The 22042-nt window shown below is 44.6% G+C and overlaps 1 protein-coding gene across 1 annotated transcript in view; it reads right to left on the reverse strand.

The window, feature by feature from the left end:
- Kazn (kazrin, periplakin interacting protein) overlaps nt 1–22042 on the reverse strand; it is a 912709-nt gene that overhangs the window by 693680 nt on the left and 196987 nt on the right. The window contains exon 2 of the mRNA XM_055611282.1: nt 1723–1880. Within this exon, the coding sequence (XP_055467257.1) occupies nt 1723–1880 (158 nt within the window). The remainder of the gene's footprint in view (nt 1–1722; nt 1881–22042) is intronic.

Below are 22042 nucleotides of genomic sequence, written 5' to 3' on the forward strand. Positions count from 1 at the left end.
ATAATAATAATAATAATAATAATAATAATAATAATAATAATAATAATGTGTACTGAGCTGCTCTGAACTCTAGTTACTTCACCGTGCTGTGGACTCATTCCTCCATGGCCCCCAATTACGGGGCCTGTTTTCCCTCCAATGCTAAAGGTCTTTAAAAGTTCAGCGCTCTGCATTAGTAAATTCAGATGAGAAGAAGAAATGAAGAGGCTTTTATTCTCTGAGATTTTGCAAACTAGAGCGTACACACTCTCCTTGGGGATTCATTTAGACAGTTCCCTGGGCTGCAATGTCAGCTATCGGATTGGGTCCAGGCATTGAGCAAAGCTACGCTTTCAGGAACAATTTGCTTTCTTTATTCAGTAAATTGCTCCAAATTTCCCTTTTTTTCCAAGTCTTAAAATTGGCTGTTGTAGCTTTAGAAGCTTTCCCTCCCACCCCCCCAGACAGGCTTAGGAAGGAAGGGGAAGCTGAATGGCTGCTTACTAAAAAGAGGGCCTGGAAGAATAAGAGTCAAAATGAAAGGCTTTGCATAATTTGGGGCACCTCGGAGGGGCTAGGATCCCAGGGGCAGCTTCAAACATTGACAGGTGAGGAATGTAGACAGGCCCCGCCAGCCACAGTCCTGGTGAGATGAAATCCAGATTTCCAGATTGATCAAAGAAAATAAAACACAATGCATCATCCTGGTGGAAACAAAAGCAGAGACCATGGTTCAAAACTCTCCCCCCAGAGCAGAAAGCAGAAAACAGCAGACCGTCCTGACGTCACTTGTTCAACAGAAAGCAGGCTTTTGGAAGAAAAAAAAAAAGCTTTGGGGATACTTCAGACCAGAACCCCCCAAACCAGAGACAATTTCCTAAAAGCTACGTCCAGATCCCCAAGAGGCAGAAATAACAATAAATTCTAGAGCAGTTTGCTCTCACCAAAGAAAAATACCATCCAGCTCTTAAGACACCTGGTGTTTGCCCATCAACATATCTGGAGAGAGCCACTAACAAAGCCAGAAGGCGAGGGAAAGATTACTTTCCAACATTTCAATAAAACAGCATATGAGGAGAAGAAACCTTGAGAAACAACATCTCAACAATAGCATGCAATAGGCAAATCCTGCCGCAGCATATTCATTGCTAGTGTTTTAAAATGTTGATTCATTTACTAAGGGGTACATCAGACACCCCTAAATATTTATCAGCTACTGAGAAATGTAGTTTTGGATCAGGCTTTGCTCCACGATGACACCTTTGCCAGTTTTGATGCCTGCCAAGTTTGTATGTAAATGCATTCTTTCTCCTTCCCAAGACTAGTGGGAGGTGCGCTCCCTTCTCAAAGACAATGCATACTTCTTTTACACTCCATTACTCTGGCTTAAAAAAAAAAACACAGAAAAGCCCAGTCCTCACTGTGGTTGTTTATGGCAAAAGTGGCCATGATTGTTTCGATAGCTGAACATCCTTGGAGAGCTTAGACCCCAAACAAAGCCCAAAGGCAATCCCAAATCCATTAAAGTCACGCCCAACTTGGGTCCAAGAGGAGCCAATGACTGAGACCCAACAGAAAATCATTAGCTTGTGTAAAACAGGACAGGACTTTTTTTGTGATATTTTCATTGTTTTCGGTAACTCAGCTGTGCAATTCTTGAGTGTGAACTTTTTAGATGACACTGTCGGGTCACAACGACAACATTTTGGACATCCCTGGACCACCCACCACTGGTCTTTGTACCTGGGCATCCATTAAGAGGTGTCTCATCAGTATCATAGAGTTCTTCAGTGTCTCTTTCTCTGTGGGTAGAAAGGGGTCATCCTCTTCCTCCAGTGCCTTCGACTTGGTGACAATGAAATGAGAAATCTGGTCATTTAGGGTATGCAGGGACTGCACAGCTGTGAAAAGACAAAGGAGGAAATTTGTAAAAATGGTACTTCTGTGTGTGTGTGTGTGTGTGTGTGTGTGTGTGTGTGTGTGTGTACATCCCAGGAAATGTCTCCCACCACTGAGGGCTGGGATTATAAGTACACACCACCCAAACCAGCTTTGGTTTTATTTCTAGTTTGGTGTGATTGCCAGCTTGAATTGTCAACTTGCCATAACCTAGAATCATCTGGGAAGAGGGTGTCAGTGAAGGATCGTCTGCGTTGGGTTGGGCTATGAGGGATTGTCTTGGGTTAACTGGTGTGAGAAGACTCATCTCACTGTGGGTGAAACCATTCCCTAGGCAGGAAGTCCTGAACTGTATGAGAGTACAAGCAAGCAAAGGAGCACACGTGCATTCATTTATCTCTGTTCCTGACCATGGGTATGACGTGACTAGGCGTTTGAAGTTCCTGCCTTGAAGTTTCCCCACAATGATGGGCTATAGCCTGGAGTTCTAACTTTCAGTGAGAAACTGATGCACCGTTTTCAAGGAGAAATCAAGGTGTACACCTACAAGGTCAGGTGCCGAGAGCCTGGACTCCTTCAACAAACAGTTCAACAGCTAGCTGGGTTGTACCTCATCCAACCACCACCCAACTAGCTCCCCCGAAGCCTACAGAGTTCTTGAGGACACACTCACTAGCAAAACACACCAGCTGTGGAGCCCACCTCGTGGGGCACCTCCCTGTCCTGGGGAGGCACAACGGGGTGGAGTTAGCTGTCCACCACAGAGGTAGCCCTGCGGTCAGTATTCATAAGCCAGAGATCACGGGCACTTGGGTGTGGCTCTAGGCTAGATTTACACTTATGATAATGCCGATGGCTCTCTCTTTTTTTTTCTCTCTCTCTCTCTAAGCAGATGGCCTCATAATTAAAGTTTATGAAGGGGCGGTGGCCACAGTTTCCAATCAGTGCTGTGGAAGGACCGTTATTTCTCTGTCATTCCCACACCACTTACCATCTGACATGTTAGAGAGTTTAAGTTTTAACTTTATTATTCCGGATTCCTCTTTCTCCCCTAGGGACTTAGTACAAACAGAGTTATGTGTGAGTGTGTGTGGATATGTGTATGCGTTTATGTGAGTGTGTGTGTATGCATGTGTGAGTGTGAGCAAGCATGAGTGTGTGTGTGTTTATGTGAGCAAGTGTGTAGGCCAGAGGCTGATATTAGATATTGTCCTAATTTTGTCCATCTTTTTTCTCTTGAGAACAGGGTCTCTCACTGAACATGGAACTCATCACTGCATCAAGACCAGCAGGCCATCAGGCTCCCTATCTCCCTGTCTGTGCTACCATTACAGGCACATGTCACCATGCCTGGATTTGTACATGGGTGTTGGGGATCAGAACTCAGGCACATGCTTGCCTGGCAAACCCATGCACCGAGCCAATTCTCCAGCCCCCAAAGGTAGTCCATCTGCCCACCCATCCACCCATCATCCACCCATCAACCACCCACCTACCCACACACCCATGTTACCAACCCATTCATCCACTGATCTGCCCATCGACCCATGCACCCACCCACCCATTCATCCATCTCAGGTGCCAGATGCGCAGGTGGAAAGCTACCTGGCAGGGCTTGAGGGCTAGCTCCTTGGTTAACAGAATTTTCTGATGTTGCGGAGGACCCAAATTTAGTTCTCAGCACCCATGGCTAGTTGCTCAAAATTGTCTGTAACTCCAGCACCAGGGGATCTGATGCCCTCTGCAGGCCTCTACAAGTAGGCACACACATGTCACACACAGAGATATACATACACATAGATAAACAAAAATAAATTTAAAAACTCAACACATAAAACTTTCTGATGACAGAAGAGAGCACAGAGAAGAAACAAAGAATGCAGCTACATTCCATCTGGAAGATTTCATCCACCTATGTCATTCCAGATACAGCCCAGTCTCTGCAGAGCAGAAATGAGCTGTACCTCTGTCCCATATGCCAATCCATTGCTCACAAAAAGGAAAGTATAACTACATGCTGATTTATATAACTCAGTTTTGGGGTTTATTATTTTGTAACAATAGGTAACTGCAAATATAGCTATAACAGCTCATGAAACATCCAGACACTATCCCTCCATGGGGGTCAGCTTATCACCATTTGTCCTAGTGACTTTTCTATTGCCGTGACAAAGCACTATTACCAAGACAATGTATAAAAGAAAGTATTTAATTTGGAAATCACAGTTCCAGGGAGTTAGGTTCCATGACCATCATGGCAGAAAGCTTGGCAGCAGAAAGACAGGCATGGAGCTGGAGTATCAGCAGGGTCCACATCTTGATCCCCCAGCATGAGGGAGACGTAAGACTCACTAGGAATGACATGTGCTTTTGAGACCCCAAAACCCACCCGCAGTGACACAGCTCCTCCAACAAGACCACGCCTCCTAATCCTTCCCAACAGTTCCACCAACTGGGGACCAAGCATTCAAAGATTTTGCGTCTACGGAGGCCATGCTCCTTTAAACCACCACACTATGTCTCTGGATATGTTAACTACTGCCTATAAGAACAAATAAACAAGTTCATAAAAGAGAAAGGTCATGGCATTCTACTCCTTCTCCACCCCTCCCTTGTCATCATAGAATTGGGAAGCTGTTCACATTGTTTTCCATATGCCCTATAAAACCCTCAACTAAATAAATCTGTTCTTAAAGTGCATGATGGACTAGAGACTAGAGATCCACAGACACTATTCCTCCCTGCCTGAGGTTAGGAAACGAGGTCATAAAACCCAGTTTACTTGGTTGATTGTATTGAATGTGAAATGACATTCAATCTGTCCTTTTTTTTTTTTTTTTTTTTTGTCCACAAATCTGCAGAAACATTCTTCTTCAGCAGCTTGTTTATCTGAAGTGTTGTCTGAATTTTCCTAAGCATTAATGAGCACTTGTTTGGGCTTCTGATACGGATGGCACATTCATGGCTCAACAGAAGTGTGTGTGTGTGTGGAGGGGGGGGTGTCAAGATTCAACATTCTGTATCATTTTTAAAAAATAAAAGACATGCATAAAAATGTCTTAATGTGTTCAGAAGCACCCCACTTCTGCTTTTATGGGTCAGATGGAGCACAGAATCTGATGTAATAATGATCTGACCCCAAATGCTCATTTTCTACAGATGAATCCAGATGCCATTGAGACGGGCTATTGTACTATTTTTATAGAAAAATATGCCTAGTGAATCATATCATGGGGCAGAGACACTAACAGCATCATGGATTTTATGATCTTGTTATTTATATGGTCCATAGATACGAACTAATGGCCAAATTTATCCCCACGTGTTAAACAACCTTTGCTTTTCACAGATCTCAAAAGCTATGCTGTATTTTGTATTAAAATGTCAGCCCGTTTCCAGTTCTTGTTTTAATAGAATCCCATTAAATAAATGAAGCCTAAATAATTCAGACTTTTTCCCCCTTTACATTGTTATGGTAAAACTCATTCTGCTAGAGACAGCAACGCAGAGAGGTCAGAACCCTCAGACGCTGCTGTGGGAAAAGGTCTGGCAGCAGATCAACAACTAAATATAGGATTTCCATATGAACGGGCAGTGTGCTCTTGAGTATATAATTGAAGGAATGGGGGTGGAGGGAAGATTTTTGAACAAACACTTGCCTGTGAATTCTCAGAGCACTAGTTAACGAAGCCAAAGCTTGAAGCTATGCATCATTGCCCATGAAGTTGTGGGTGGGTAAACACAATCTGGTATATCTATTCAGAGGAGCATTATGCAGCCATACAAAAGGAATAAACTACTGATATATACCACTACACAGATGAACCTGGAAACATTAAGCTAAGTGAAAGAAGCCAATGTGCCCCTCCCCCCCCCCAAAAAAAACATGTATAGGAATTGTCCAGAATGGTCAAAGAGTGGAACCAACAGAGAGAAATGGGAACAACCACTTAGTAGTTTTTATTTCTTAGCACTTATTAAGTAAAGGGTTTCCTTTGGGGGATGATAAAAATATTCAGAGGAGCGCTGTGGTGATGGACGCACAGCGATCGAACTAAACAGTGGTGGGCTGTGCACTTCAAATGGTTAAAAGAGGAAATTTGTCTATGTGCACTGTACTGTGGTTTAAAAAAAAAAGGTTGTAGGGCAGGAGGATTGCAAGATCAAGACCAGAAAAGGAGTACACTGCATAATTTATCATCCAGATTTTCTTATGGTAAGATGGGGCAAGGACCTGTATTTACCCAGAACACCCACGTGGTGGAAGGAGAGAATTGACTCTGGCAAGCTGCTATGCCTCATGACATGAACACACACACACAGAGAGAGAGAGAGAGAGAGAGAGAGAGAGAGAGGTACACACACTAAATAAATATAAAATACTAAAGTAAAATTTTAATTTTGAATAGATAATGAGACAAGCCCCTAGAATGAAGGAATCAAGGAGCTGGCCTTGGAGACAGCTGTCAGTAAAGCTCTCGAATTATAAGCATGAGGATGTGAGTTCAAACCTCAGAACCCACAGGTTTTTTCTGTATGCACTTATCATCACAGCACTGGGGAGGCCGAGCTGGGCAGATCCCTGGGGCTCGCTATCCTGCTTAGAAGTTCCAGGTTAGTGAGAGATTCTCAGAAAACAGGGTGGATGGTGTGGCAAGAGCAGGGGGCATGCTGACCTGCAGCTCAGAGCTGCACAGAGGAGGTTAAAGATGGCCTCAGTCTTGGGAAGCCACGCTAAGGTCAGAAAGGAGCTTACAGGAGATCCAGGCTTTCACCATGTGTGGAAGACTGCACCTTTTAGGGAGGCCTATTAGCCTGAACCTTGGAGCCAGACACCCTGAGCTCTAACCTCACCTTGGTATTCTGACATCTACTCTCTGAGGATGGCTTTTCTCCCAACCACTCCACTTCTCCCAGACCATCCAGTGGTCCAGCGTAGGGCCTGGGACATCAAGAGAACACAGCAAGCCCAGGGAACCCTGAGTACTCATGCCATTCTTGTGTGTGGTCTGGGTAGGGAGAGGTGAACCAGAGAGAGAAAGCCACAAATGTAGGGTCAGAAAGAAGAAGTGGGGAGAATACGGACTCAGAGAAGACCCCCTCTTCCCTATCCTTGGCTTCAGGCATCGTAGGACCAAGCTGCCTCTTGCTTGACCTTTTCTGATGGACTCTCTAGAGGCATGTATGAACATATACCTGAGAAGGTCAGCAGTCAACCTCCAATGTCAATCGCCTTGGTTGTTTTTTTTTTTTTTGGGGTGGGGGGGGGGGGGGGGTTCTTGCACTGGCCAGAGGCCTGCTGATTAGACTGGGTTGCCTGGGCAATGAGCTCCACCAATGTTCCCATCTCTGTCTTTCTGGTTCCAGGATTACAAGCACATGGCACCACGCCTGGTTTTGGATATAGGCTCTCAGAACCGAATTCCCATCCTTGTGTCCACAAAGCAAGCACTTTATCAGCTGAACTACCTTCCCATCACACCGAACCCCCACTCACTCACTGATCTTAAGCTGGGTTGGCTTCTGTGCCCAGAGAACCCAACTTCACGTAGATGTTCCCCAACTTATGATGGGCTCACAGCCTAACAGGCCCACCATACATGGAAAACGCGTCAAATACATCTACCCCTCCTAACTAATGAATAATAAATATTCATCCATGCAGTATGTTGACTTGGCCACACACTTACTGGTAGCCAGATAGTAGGACCCAGGAGAAGATCAAAAACCCCAAATCAGGTTTCTACTGAACACATATTGCTTTCCCGAATGCTAAGAGTGGGAGCAATATAGCGGTGTCATGGCAGACTTATTCTCGCTACTGATCCATCTCCCGTGCCTTTCTCCAGGCTTCCAGAATGTTCCTGAACTATTCCATGTGCTCTAGTGCGGGTTCCCATGCCTTGTTCAGTGAAGTTATCATTTCTACCGCCACCAGTGGCAATTGCCATATGTTAAGCACCTACCGGATGCCAAGCATTGTGCTGAGCCCCTTGCCCATTGATACATCTCACCCTCACTACACTGGATCCCTCTTGTTGAAGGAACTGAGGTTTGATGGTTTGTGCAACTCGGCCACAGCCACAAGTCAGTCAGTCACAGCTGTGGAGGTCTCTGCTGTCCCCTGACTCTCCCTGCTGGACTAAAAGGCTACTGCTTCCACAAAGAGAAGATAGCGTGTTTGGCAAAGTGCCTGCCTGGCAACCACAGGATACCAGTCTGACCCCCAGAGCCAGTGTAGAAGAATCCAGGGCAGTCGGTGTTGCTCCAAAGGAGAGAGAAAGTATCCAATTAAAGTACTTTAAAAGGTGACTTTATTCCCAATGATATAAAGCTTAAAAAGTATAATTAAACACAAATAAGTAAAAGCAGAAATTTTGCTTTTAATAATAGTTTGTTACTGTTGTTTTACTTTTGAGACAAAATCTGTGTGGCCCAGGCTGGCCAACAAGTCAACATCCTCCTGCCTCAGCCTCCCAAGTGCTGGGATCACAAGTGTGTGCCATCACGCCAACTACTTGTAGGTATCGTCAATAAGCATGTTGGCTGTACCTACATAAGCAGAACTTAATAGCATGGAAATACTTCCGGCTTTGGTATCTATTGCAATACAAATGGAACACAAATTGATTTACCAAATGCTGTGGGATAACCATACTCTTGCTTCCAGTGACAGTCCACGGCTCAAATTCCTTACTACATGCTAGTTCCTGTAGGACCCAGCTCCATAATGGGACAGTCTTTACAAGCCTGACAATGGTGGCCAATGGCTTGCCCATCACAGAGGAGGAGATGGAGCCAAGAAATAAGTTACCCCAGGCACAGGCAGCCAGTGCCGCAGCTCTGACACCCTCAGCCATGTTGTCTCGTGTTAAAATCATGGAGGAAGATGCCAACACTCTAATTCACTTCTTCTATTTGCTTTCTGTTCTTTGCTCCTAGGGGTGCACCTTCTAGAAAAGCCTCCAGGTCCTAACAGAGTATTACTCCATGTGGTACTATGCTAGTGCTGGGTCCCGACCAAAGAACGTGCCACGGGGACTCCACCATCAGGGACAAAGATTTGAAACAGCTGGCATGGATGGTTCTTACGTAGAGCAAGAAGCAGGTGGGAGGGACCATCCCAAGAAGAGCATACTAGTGATAGCAAGCAGTTTGTTTCTTTTCAGAAAGAATCTACCGAGGACATCACATGACTGTCTTTTCATTGTGCAGGGTGGGGGTGGGGATATTGCAAAACTTCAAACACCCATGGAAATAGGCTATTAGTAATTGGGCATGCAGGACAGAGGGCCAAATCCACATGCATATGGGATTTGGAACCTCCCAGAGATGCTGGTGAACTGGGGCAGGAGGCTCCCTGCCAGGGATCTATGGCAGGCCTGGGAGTAGGATTGCATTTTAAATAGATCCTTGTGATTCAGAAGCTGAACAGTAAGAGTGAGGTTAGGGCTGGAGCAGACACTACACGGGAGCAGAAAGAACTAGAAACCTGGCTCTCAGGTGCAAAGGGCGAGCCTGCTGCCCATATCTGACATGAGCACAGCGTGGCCGGAGGACATGGGTCCACTGAGAAACAGGGACAGCCCAAGGTCCCACAGAACTTGACTAAGTCCATCAGCAATGGAAGTCAGGGTAGGAACTCAAGGCATGAACTGAAGCAGAGGCCTTGGAGGACCAATGCTCACTGGCTTGCTCAGCCTGCTTGCTTATACAACCTAGGGACAGCGCAGCCCACAGTGAGCTGGGCCCTGCCACACCAATCAGCAATCGAGAAAGTGCCTCCACAGACATGCCCATATGCTAATCTCATGGAGACAATTCCTCAGTGAGGGTCCCTCTTTGACATGACATGTCAAGTTGGCAACCAAGATTAGCCGTTGCAAAGAAAAGTTTTAGGCCACGATAAATATTCCTGAACTGTCAAAAATACCTAAAAACCAATTATGGACAGGAGACACGAGTCCTGATCTGTCTCTCCTCTGATGAACTAACAATTGTGCATGTCATCAAGACAGACATTGTAAAAGGGGAAAATAATGGTCCTTTTTATAAGAATTTAATGTGGAAACAGGTGCACAAGCCTCTCTCATTAAAAGACCAAGACCATGAAAAGAATCCTCCCAAATTCTCCGTCCTCCTTTTGTTTCCCCCAGAGATCATATCTCCACATTAAAATGACTTGGAGATGAACCGCCTCCATCCTGAGCCCCTCCTCCTTGATTTTAAAGAGGAATTCATGGACCCTGGAGCACAGGCTTCAGCAGAGTAGCATCTGGCCCCACAAATACTGATCTCCTGGCATGGATTCTAACGTCATGACTTTAGAGACATGCTTCCTGCCCCACAAATTGCTTTCCTCTGACTGAACAGTCCCAGAGATAAGAGTCCTGCCTGAGGTCAGAGATCAGCCAAGCAGTAGCTTATCACTCATCCCCACCAGGTTTCTCCGGAGCACTGAGGTCCAGGCTCTTTGTAGAGATTCAGGATCGTACGAACCAACTTCACTCATCTGACATCTTGGTGTGGGGTACTTGCATGTATACATGTTCATGAGAATGCACGTGTGCTTACATGTGGGGGCCAGGAGCTGAGGATAAGGCGTCTTCCTGTGCCACTCTCCACTTTAATGTTTGAGATAAGGGCTACCTGAACCTGGAGTGAATTGATTTGGCTGGTCTATCTGAGCAGTGATCCCCCTGCCTCGATTCCCCCAGCCCTGGGAGTGTGAGTGCCTGACCCCACACTCAGTGTTTCACATGGGTGTCAGGCCACGTGAAACAGATGGCCATGCGTGTGCTGAAAGCCACTTATTGGCAACACTATCTCCCCAGCTCACTGAGCTCTCAAGTCTGCAGAGGGCCTGTGCTAACTGCTTTCACTGATTGCAGGGTGGGGTATGGACAAGCGCACCAAAGTGGAACAGAGTGCCATCGTCATTTTAGGGAAAAGGCGCCTGTTGGGGGGTTCTTCTCCTCCAGAAGGGGCAGTTTTCAAACCCACTGCCCTCCAGGGAAAAAAAAAAGAGCTATAACCTCAGTAAAGAAGGAGGTAGTGAACCTACAAGCCTTTCTTTCCCCAGCCCTAGACCTTGTTGCTCTTGGCTAACTGAAAGGGTTTACCAACGGAAGCCTCGTTCTCAATTTTAATGACTACCCTTGCCATTTAATTACTTCTGGTCTGTTAATATTTTAAGATCATTTTGTTTTATTGCAACTTTCGATGTATTTCAAAGGCCAGCAGGAAACCACTTTGAATCTCAAGCAAGTTCTATTTGTGGATAATAGATTTATGGATGGGGCAAGGCAGCCAGTGCTGGCGGCTTTTCATCTCAGGTGTATTTCTTTTTGTTTAAAAGACGCTGCCTTAAGTGGCACAGCCAAAAGTACATGTGGTGCCAGGGAGATTAGAGACCAGGCTTGGGGCTGGAGAGATGGCTCAGTAAAGTGTGTGCCATGTGCGTGCACCAAGCTTGAATGTCCAGAAGCTATGGGGGAAAGTTGGGTATGGTGATGCTTGTGCTCAGATGGTGGAGATAAGAGGCTCTCTGCGGCTTGCCGGCCAACCAGTGGTTGAGGAAGACACCTGAGGTCAACCTCTGTAGGCACAGATATGAACACACATGAAAAGGAGTCAGTGGGCTTCACTGCTGACTGGCTAGCAAGCCCTGGAGTAGAGTGTTGGGCTTCAGCCCCTCGCCTGTAGCGTGGATATGAGAAGGAGCGTGCTGCCGCATGCCGGGAAGGAGCGATGCCTCCAGCTCTTCCCAGGTTCTGGTGGGGCTACCATTGTTTATTGTGACCACCATGCTTCCTCTAGAGCAGACAATGACCGAGGCCTGCTGCGGCCATCCTGAATCTCTACATCACAACCACACAAAGGAGACGAGCTGGACAGTTGTCACTTCTTAAAGAAAGCAGTGACTCAGCATAACTCATTACATCCGAAAGCCCTACCCCCTCTGAGGTTTTCCTCCGAGGCTTAGGGCTTTTACGTATTTGAGAGAAAATACAGACATTAAATCAAGCGTATTCCATCCCTGGACCGCCCCCCCACACACACACACTCATGTCTATTTCACATGTAGACTGCAGTCATTCCATCTCAACCCCACCCCCACCATGTTTCCAAAGTCCGAAGTCTTATCTAAATAGTTTCAATGTCAGGTCCAGAAAGGTGGCTCAGTGGTTAAAGCACTTGCCTTGCAAGCGTGAGGACTGATGTTCAGATCCCCAGACTCTGTGTATGTGCTGAGTGGGAACGGAATTCCAGCCTGAGAAGCAAAAGACAAGATGTCCCCAGAGTAGGCTAGCTAGAGGGATGAGCCCCATCGGGGAGCTGTGGGCTTCACCGAGACACCTTGGCTCAACATGTAAGTTGGAGTGGTGGTCTAAAATGATCCCCAACATTAACCTTGGGCCTCCACATGCACACACTGGATGCTCACACATGCATCCTAACACACATGCAAACATGCATGCACACATACACATATCAACAAGCACATGAAAACTGGGAAAATAACCTTCCGTTCTAGTTTCCTGTCTGTTGCTTGGTAATAAAACACTCTGGCCGAAAGCAACTTAGGAGTGTAGACTAATTCTTAATTTCTGTGTAAACATGTTAATTAGAAATCTGGAGCCCGAGAACAAACAAACAAGAGTTGGCAGTGATTACACTCTGGGTACAGTGTTCATGTCACCCTAATGGATTTTAAGAAGTGGCTGCTAGTCAGGCTTTAAACCAGATACCCAGGAGGTTGAGGCAGGAGGATCATGAATTCAAGGCCAGCTCTAGTAACATAGTGAGACTCTGTCTCAAAGAAACCAAATACGTGTCTTTACATATGACATGTAGTTTGTATTATGTTATATTTTTTAAATAAGAAGCAGCTGTTAATGGATACCCCTCCCCCAAAAAGGTTCGGGGACTTTCTATTGGCACCTGACTGACACAGAACAGTGCATGTGGTGGCCATGCCGGAAGATGACCTCTGAGGATGCTTGCTGCCCTTGAATTGTGGCTTTGGTCAGTTCTCTCACACTCTGAACAATACTGACCTGTGCCACCAACGGGGAATTTTGGGTATAACAGAGTGTCACTCCTGGGGCTAGATCAGGAAGAAGCATTGTGCTTCCCCTTGAATCACTCCCCCCAAGAAGCACAGGTTGCTGTGCCAGGGGACACTCAGGCAGGTCATGGCACATCAAACACAGGGCATAAACTTAGTGGCCTTGTGAAGGTGCCATTTTGGAAGCAATTCCGGGCAAGTTAATCCCATGGACAAGGGCTATTGTGCAGACCGTCTGGCTGCATTCCCTGAGAACCCTAAGCCCACGAGATTATCCCAAAATTCACCAAAGTGGTGGGATGGTGATGCACGTTGTTGTTTAAGTCACTGGGATTTAGAGTCGCTTATGAGACAAATTTATTAGATAACTAAGGTTGTTTTGTTTTGTTGTTTTGTTTTGTTTTGTTTCACACTGAGAGGTAGAGTATTGCCGTAGGGGGAAAAATGCTTTTACAAAATAGGTGGTCTTTGAAACATGCATAACACAGACAAAAGATCTAGGTGTCAGAGACCAGTGGGGAAGAATGCCCCAGAGTGCCTGGCCAACCTGTTGGCCCCCCAGAGGTCACATGTGGAAACTGGAGGATGGTATAGAAGGAAGGGGGAAAGGGGGATATTTGCTATGTCATGGCAGGGTTCCAAGCATCGCTGTCTGTGGAAAGTAGAAAACCTATCTAACATTCCCCTGGTCAATGTGGAGAAGTTTACAACTGAATGGTTGAAGATGTTCCCTGATTTGTTCTTGATATTAATACAAGAGTACAAGAGGATACAGACAGACTAAAAGGAAATCATTTTTTAATTTATTTGTTCGTTTGTTTGTTCGCTTTAATCCTGGTCATAGCCCTATCCCTCCTCACCTCCCAGTCCCACCCTACTTCCCTCTTCTCTATTCCTGTCCTCTATTCCTCAAGACAGAAAGCTCCCCTTCTTCCCATCCACCCCAGCTCATCAAGTCATATCAGGACTGAGCATGTCCTTCTTCCCCTGTGGTCTGGCAGGCAGTCCCTCCAGGTGGACTATAATTGAAATTCAATTGCTTCCAGGGGGGAGTAATTGAAAAGCGGCAAGAGAGTCCATGTCAGAGACAGACCCAGCTCCCCTCACTAGGGAACCCACATGAGGTATGGGCTGCTCATCAGCTACATCTTTGTAGGGTCTAGGTCCAGTCCATGCAAAGTCTTTGGTCCATCAGGTCCTTGGTGCTTCAATCACACCAGGCCCCTCTTCACCCTGGTTAGTTGTCCCTGTTGGTCTTCTTGTGAAGCTTCTGTCACCCCCAGGTCCCTTTCCTCTTCCCCCACTTAGGAAACCATTCTTTAAAAGTAGAGATTGGAATAGAAAAAACATGAGGAAAAGATGTCTATGTGTTCCTGTAACTCTCCCAGCCAAGGGAAGACCGAGAAACCTGGGTGACTGCAAACACAAGAGACAGTTAAGTGCGAAGGGTCTTAAAGGCATAGCCAAAGCTCACAGGAAGATCCAATTTTTAGTTTTCCTCACTCCTCAAGTCCCAGTTGAAGAACCATTGGCTTGTGCTAGAGGTGATTTGGAATTTCCCTGGTCTACCAACTGCTATGTCACAGGAGTGGATGATGTGTCTCATCAGTTCCCAAATGTTTACATTCAGAGCATTAGTACTTCACAAGTCAGTACCCAAGGAGATTTCGAGTGTGTGTGTGTGTGTGTGTGTGTGTGTGTGTGTGTGTGTGTGTGTACCCATGTGTCTGTATACGCATATACTTGGATCTGACTTCATACAAGCTTCAAGACTGTCGATGATGCTAACGAGATAAAGGAATGACATTGGATGGATGGGCATGAATGTCTTGGGAGTGAGGGAATATTGTTTGCATTCCAAGTGCTGGGGGCAGAAGGTAGACCATGATAGTCAGACTCCAAAACAGAGTTCACCCCGAACTACCTCCTGGTATTAACATACCTCTATAGGTTTTCCCACCCCAAATAGGAATAGTCTGTTTAAAGGTGCCAGAGTCTCACAGGCTTTTAGAGCTGGTCTCTCTCTCCCTGCTCCTCTCCCCTCCTTCCCTCCAACTACTGCTTTCTCTGAGTCTCTTTCTCTATAGCTCCCTCTAACCTCAAACTTGCTTTGAAACTAAGGATGACTTTGAGTTCCTGGTCTCCCTGGGTCCTCCTCCTCCGGTTCTGGGATTGCAGGGATGTGCTACCACATGGCTTATGTGGTGCTGGGTGTAATGAAAGTTTTGGTTTCTTTGTAAACTCGGTTACGTTATATAAATGTGTTTTTGTTTTAATCCCATGTGTGGAATTTTAGTTGGTTTATAGTTTGTCCACACCTGTCAGTTGTCACATGCAGGATGTGATCTCTGCCAGCTGTGATTGTCACAGAGAAGGGCGTGTTCTAGCACTCTGAGAGTATAAATATGAGAGCCAAGGAAGAGAAGTGGTGGTGTGGCAGTTGTTGTTGGCATGTGGTATGTAGCAGTTTGGAAAGACCAGAGACCAGAGACAGTGTGTCAGTTTGGAGCAGACAGAGAAACACTTCAGGGCCCAGCAGTGTGGAGGAGACTGCTGGCTGCATCACCGTTGATAGAGATTGGTATAGAGTGCTCAAAGAACCCCTCGATGCTAAACAGCCAGGAGAAGTAAAGGGGCCTGGGCCCTCTCTCCCCACTAACCTTCTCTCTGCCATGTAAGGGTTGGGAGGTTGGAAGGGAGGTTGACCCCAAATAAAGCAGTTTTAAAAAGAGTGCTACAACTGAGGGTCAGGGCTTGGGCTCTCTACATGCAGGGAGAACTCTACCAAGGGAGCCAGACGCCCCCCAACCCCACCTTGCTCCACCTCTGTGTACGTTCTTGGCAGGAAGTCATCCCTATTCCAAGGACTGAAGATCTGGGGAAAGGTCCACATGGTGAGGAACTAAAGTCAGCACAAACCTGGCAACCTGGTAATCCATGGGAGCACATGAACATGGGATCATGGGAGCACACGGGCATGGGAGCACATCATTTTGGGAACAGATCATTCCATACCTGTTGAGTTTCCCAATGGCTCCCATCTAACAGCAGTATCATTACTAAGCACATCTTTTCATAAGACACTGAACCAGACCAAGTAAGTAAAGCACTCTAGAATTTTCCTGCCCCAAAGATGCTCTACCATGGAGATTTGCTATAGCTGTTATTGTTTTAAGATTCTCCACTGGGATGTAATTTCCTTTTTAGCAACAGACAACTAATACAGCAAAGAGTTCCATTCTTAAAACCCCAGTTTTGAATTTGTGCCAACAGACCAACAAAAACCATCTTCTATATAACGACATTCTTAAAGACTTATGTTTAAGAAGTATTTAATTCTGCTTATGCTTTCTTGGTCTTTTGCCAGAGTAAAGAAAGATGGTTCCACCCACCAGGGACATGATTTTAACACTTGTGGGCTTGAAGGACAAATCATAACACAACCGCTGAGATTCCAGTGAGCCGCAGAGATAAGGCCTCTTATCAGTAAGGAATTATTTCCACTGAGCGAACAGGAAAGGACTTTTATTTATCATCAGACAGAATCTTCTGAAAAAAAAAAAAAACTCATCGAGGGAAAAGAAAACAATCTACAGCTTAGGAGCATGGGAGTAACTGAATAGTCACCCCTCTGATAATTTAGAAGCTTGAGAGATGACTTGGTGAAAAAGAACACTTGCTCGTCTTGCGGAAGAACTGATTTCAGTTCCAATCACTCACAGAAGGTGCCCCTCAACTCCCTGTACTCCCAGAGAGTCAATGCCCTCCTCTGGCTATTGCAGGTATCTGCATGTATGTGTACACACATACACACATACATGCACACAGGTTACTTTACACACATAATTAAAATGCAATTTTAAAAAGATTTGCATATACCATCTGTAGGAACAGAGACATAAGAAATGGACGTGCCAAATGAACAGTCAGGTTCTGAATGGATTCTCAGCTCCTGATTTTAGTGGAAAAGCTTTGAGTTTTTCTGTTTAGAGAGATGTCGGCTATGACCTTGCTGTATATTGCCTTTATTATGGTGAGGTATGTCCCCTGCATTATGATATTCACAGAGCTATAGTAACAAAAGTCGCATGGCACTGGCGTAAAAACAGACACATTTATGAATGAAATAGAACTGAGGGTCCACATACAGGCCCACACTGCTACAGCCACCCGACTTGTGACAAAGAAGCCAACAGTACACCCTGGAGAAAAGACATCATCTTCCAGGAATGGGGATAGTCAAACTGAATGGCTACTTGTAAAAGAGTGAAGATAATCTTTATTTCTCTCCCTAGATAAAACTCAATTCCAAATGGATCAAAAACTTCAATATAAAACCTGATTTCCTGAATCTGACAGAGGGAAAAGCAGAGACTATGCTAGAACTCATTCAAATGGACAGGCAGTAAGACCAACAACTAATTAACGAAACCCGATGACCCTGAGAGGCTTCTGTACAGCAAAAGACACTAACACTTGAGTAAAGCCGAAAGAATGGGGAAATTTTTCACCAGACAGACATCTGGCAGAGAGTTATTGCCTAGAATATAGAAAGAATTCAGAAATTAAACCTTACAGCCCAAATTAAAGACAGGGCATGAAACCAAACAAAGGGTTCTCAAAAGATCAAACACAAATAGCTAAGAAACATTTTTTTTAAATGTTCAACATCCTTAGCCATCAGGGAAATTCAAATTAGAACTGCTTTGAGATTTTATCTCACCGCAATTGGAATGGCTAAGATTAAAATAATAATAATAAAAGGCTTCAGGGGCTGTGGCTATGGGGAAAGGGAAACAGTTATGTACTGCTGAGGGGCGAGTGAGATGCTGAGGCCAATATGGAAACCAGTGTGGATGCTGTTCAAAAACAAACGAAATATGGACATAGGTAAAGTGTCCATCAATTGACGAGTATATTCTAAAAATGTGGTATGTTTACACAGAGGAATATTACTCAGATGTTAAAAGGGGGGGTATGAAATCCACAGGTAACGGATAGGGCTAGAAACAACTATTCTGAGTGATAGAAGTCAGACCTGGTACTAAAACCTTGAATGTTTTCTCTAAATTTGTGGATGCTAGCTGTGAATCTTCATATATATGTGGTCCGTCTGGAGTACTCAGAGAGGTCAGGGAATTAGTAAAGAGCCATGGGGAGAGGATTTCAACAGATGGTAGATAGAATACAGTGGTTAAAAAGGATAAAAAAAAAAAAGAAAGAAAATGGAACAGGAGGGGTTGGTGGAGTGATGGAAGAGCCTGATTGAGGTAGAAATATAGGGGGGAATAAATAACTCTAAAGACATTTTTTAAAAGTTATATGGAAGCTTCCTAAAATTCATACATTCACATATATAAAAAGGAGCTTAAATGGAGTTACCATATAGTAACAATACCTCTACTAATATCACCTGTCAACAAATAAAAAGCTCAGTGACAGGAATGGGTTATCTTTCTCATAGTGGTTAATCAGCAAGGTCCCATAGAGCCCCAAATATTACAGGCAATTACCAATGCTCATTTAACCCCAGAACTTGGCACTTAAGACATCTGTTGCTAAAGATATCACATTCTTGAGTCATAGAACACAAAGAAATCAAGCTAGTATTGACATGGAAGTTTCATCTTTACCAGCTGGCATCATAGTATGGAAGTTGCTAGGCACACTACCAGAGGGGAAAAAGTCATCATTAATCTTATCCAGCTGTGAACCTTGTAACCGCTACCTGGCCTGATAAGACATGCCCACGATGCAATAGCAGCACAGATGTCATGGGAGAAACCAACTGCTTTCTGCTTGGATTTAAGTCCTGTTGTACAGGTTAAACCTACATACAGGAGCCAAGAATGTATGGCTAGATAGTCCATAGGCCCTAAGGGAGAACCTACTTAGTTTATTTGACTAAATAGACATAGTATAAAACTGACTCCTGATGACTTAGTCTTATAGCCAATGATGAGTACATGTCTCAACCCTCATCAGAAAAGCTTCATTGTGCAGTATATGATGATTATTGTAGAGGTCCCAAACTTGGTCAAGATGTAGAAATTTAGAGACTGGGATAATCAATCAGTTTTAAAGGAGACATTTGCCTCATGCCTTCTGCTCTCAAGGCTCAGGAATCATTGCAAAAGAGTGAGTGAAAAGACTGTAGGACATAGAGAATAACTACAAAAAGAAGGAATTGTCTGGATACCCAGGAACTTAGCAGTTGAGACTACACACATGTGGTCTGTGCAAGCTGAGTCCAGCAAGAAGAGGGGAGGTGGACATCAAGCCCCACCCCTAGCTCATGGCAACTGACATGTGATGGAAGAGGGAGAGTCTTTCTTTAAGGGTTCAGGTCCTTGGGGGTTGATCCTGTCCCAGTACAAGCACACACAAATTGAATTTGATGAGATTTTTATTTTTACAGGACAATAAGGTAGGGAGGCGGTGAAGAAAGAGTGGATCTGGAAGGAACTGGGGTAGGGCTAAATATGAGCAAAACACATCATATGAAATCCTCGAAGAACTAATTAAAAACTAGAAATGACATATGATTGCTCTCTGTGCATGCTAACACCAAGGAAACCAAGGTCTCCAGAAATCACTGTACGTTTGCCATCTAAACTAGAAATTCTCTCTGTGTCGATGGGCATCCTGTTCTGTCTGTTTGTCAACCTTGGTAGTATCTAGCACAAAAGTGAGGAACTCATTAAATATCAGACAAACTGATGACTTAAATTACTGAGAATACTAGTGTGGGAATTATGGCCAATCCCTGTCAAGCCAACATGAAAATATCAAACTGGTCATTTTCATGGCTTCCAAGGAAACACACTATGACTTGGTTTTAGAAAATTTAACTAGGAAAATAGCTACGAAATGGCTTTTCCAGGACACTAAATCATATAGATTATGTCTTCAAAAAAATTTCATGGTTCTAAACTACCAACCTAGTGTCTTTTTGAAAGAATTATTGCATTTATAAGAATCATGTTGCATTGATCATCCACATCCCTATGTCTTCCTTTTTCCTCTGTACTGAGGAAAGAGAATCAGTAACAAAGACGAAACTCTGCAGTGACATTGCAGGTGGCATTATCAAAGAAGTCTGTGTGTCGTGGGGAAATATAAAGTCACGTGACAAACTTGACCTCAGTGGGTAACCCAAGCAAACAGACCTCATGCTGCTAGTGTGTTCTTATGATAAAACAATCTATGCAAATATAATTAAGAACATGCACACACATTAGCAGGCTCATCACTACCTGATGCTATTACCAGTGGCTAATTGACTTCCTGTTGGCATTTTTAACCTTTCCCACACAGTAATCTACATGGTGGTAAACGGTTATAACAAATGAGCTCCGAAGGCCTTCAGCATAGCCCAGACCCAGGATGGTCACTTCAGGCTTCTCACAACATGGCCTTTTAATTACTGATCACCTACAAAAATATGTCATGTAAGCTACATTACAATTATTTGCTGGTTGTATTAAAATTTTAAAAAATGGGCCAACACAGTTGGTACCAGTAGCATGGGCATAAATAGCTTTGTCATATTTTCCTGGATTTGTCTCCCAGCAAGGGCAGCAAGTTCTGGATGCATTTTGGAGGCATGAGAAGTCAGCGATAAGAAAGGGGAATTACGTCTCTGTAGACGTGTTCCAGTAAGGGGTTCCTGCATGCCTGCCTCGTGATACCATCTTTTCACAGGCTCAGGACAATTAACATACAAATTGACGTTTCTCAGATGACACACCATGTAGAAACTGTTTCTCAGATGAGAACTCAGTGCAAGCCCTCCAGTCACAGCTTTCAAAGTATGGATTTCAGAGACACAATAGTGTTAGGAATTCCCCAAGCATGTGGCCCTTTGTAGTGGGCCAAGAGAAAGGGCAATCAGCGAGGTTCACACAGACAGCTCTGTCTTTCTGGGAGCCTTCTACTGTTAAGGGGTATTAAATTGCCCTCTGAGATACTAAGCTGACTGAAAATTCCTTGTCTAATATTACATGAGCCATTTTGCACTGGTTTCGAGCTAAGCTGTTGATGGTAGTTGAGTCTATGCAAAACATTAACCAAAGCACCGTGGTGTGGCAGAGAATGGGTGTCACATGAGAGCTATGGTCAGCAAAGAATATTGTGTAACTTCCAGTAAATCCTTCATCTCTGTGAATTTCCAGTTCCTCAGCTGAAAAATGGAGAATAGTGCTTACAAGAAATATGGTGTCTTGTGTGTGTGCATGGGTGTTACGTGTGTGTGCTTATGTATGTAAAAGTGTACACTCTCCTGTACGCACATGGGCCAGAGTTGATGTTGGAAGGTCTTCTCGGATTCAGTTTCCACCTTATTTATTTATTATTTACTCGTTCATTATTTAACACAGGGTCTCCCCCTGAACATGGACTTCACCACCTCAGCTCAATGTCCTGGAAGCTTCATGGATCCATCCAGCTCTGCCTCCCAGTTCTGGGGTTGCACATGTGTGTGTTACACCCAACTCCTCATATGGGTTCTGGGAATTTAAGTTCAGGTCTTTATGATTGCACAGCAAGCCCTTTTCCCACATAGCCATCTCCCAGCCCTGAAATCTGACAACTTTAAGGTGAGACAGTGTTAGCAAAGACGCTTTGAGAATGTACAAGATGTCAGAAGCTGAGACATGCTGTCACAATTGCTCTTACTGTTGGTCTGCACATATTCTAGAATCTCCCAGAAAGCTTAAGGCCAGGATCCTTCAGGATATAATATTCTGAGAATGAAAGAGATCAAATTCCCTCCATCAAATCTGTGAATTGAGTCTTGTAAGACTCAATTTCCACCCTAAGCTAGGATGAAGCCCTTCCCTGATGTTTTCATAAAAATTGTAATGGGGGAGGTGGCTCAGCCAGTAAAGAGCTTAATTTGCCAAGTGCAGGGATCTGAGTCTGCTCCAAAGTCACCATGTTTAAAAATAAAATGGCAGGCATAGTGGTGTACCTTTATAATCCCCACACCGTGGAGGTAGAGAAGAGGATTCCTAGAGTTTAATGGTCAGTCAGCCATTAAAGGTCCAGACCAATGGGAGATCTTGTCTTAATCCCAGCCCCTCAGGAAGCAGT

This window comes from Psammomys obesus, unplaced genomic scaffold, assembly GCF_907164565.1.
Source record: "Psammomys obesus unplaced genomic scaffold, mPsaObe1.curated_primary_1811, whole genome shotgun sequence".
NCBI classification, from domain to species: domain Eukaryota; kingdom Metazoa; phylum Chordata; class Mammalia; order Rodentia; family Muridae; genus Psammomys; species Psammomys obesus.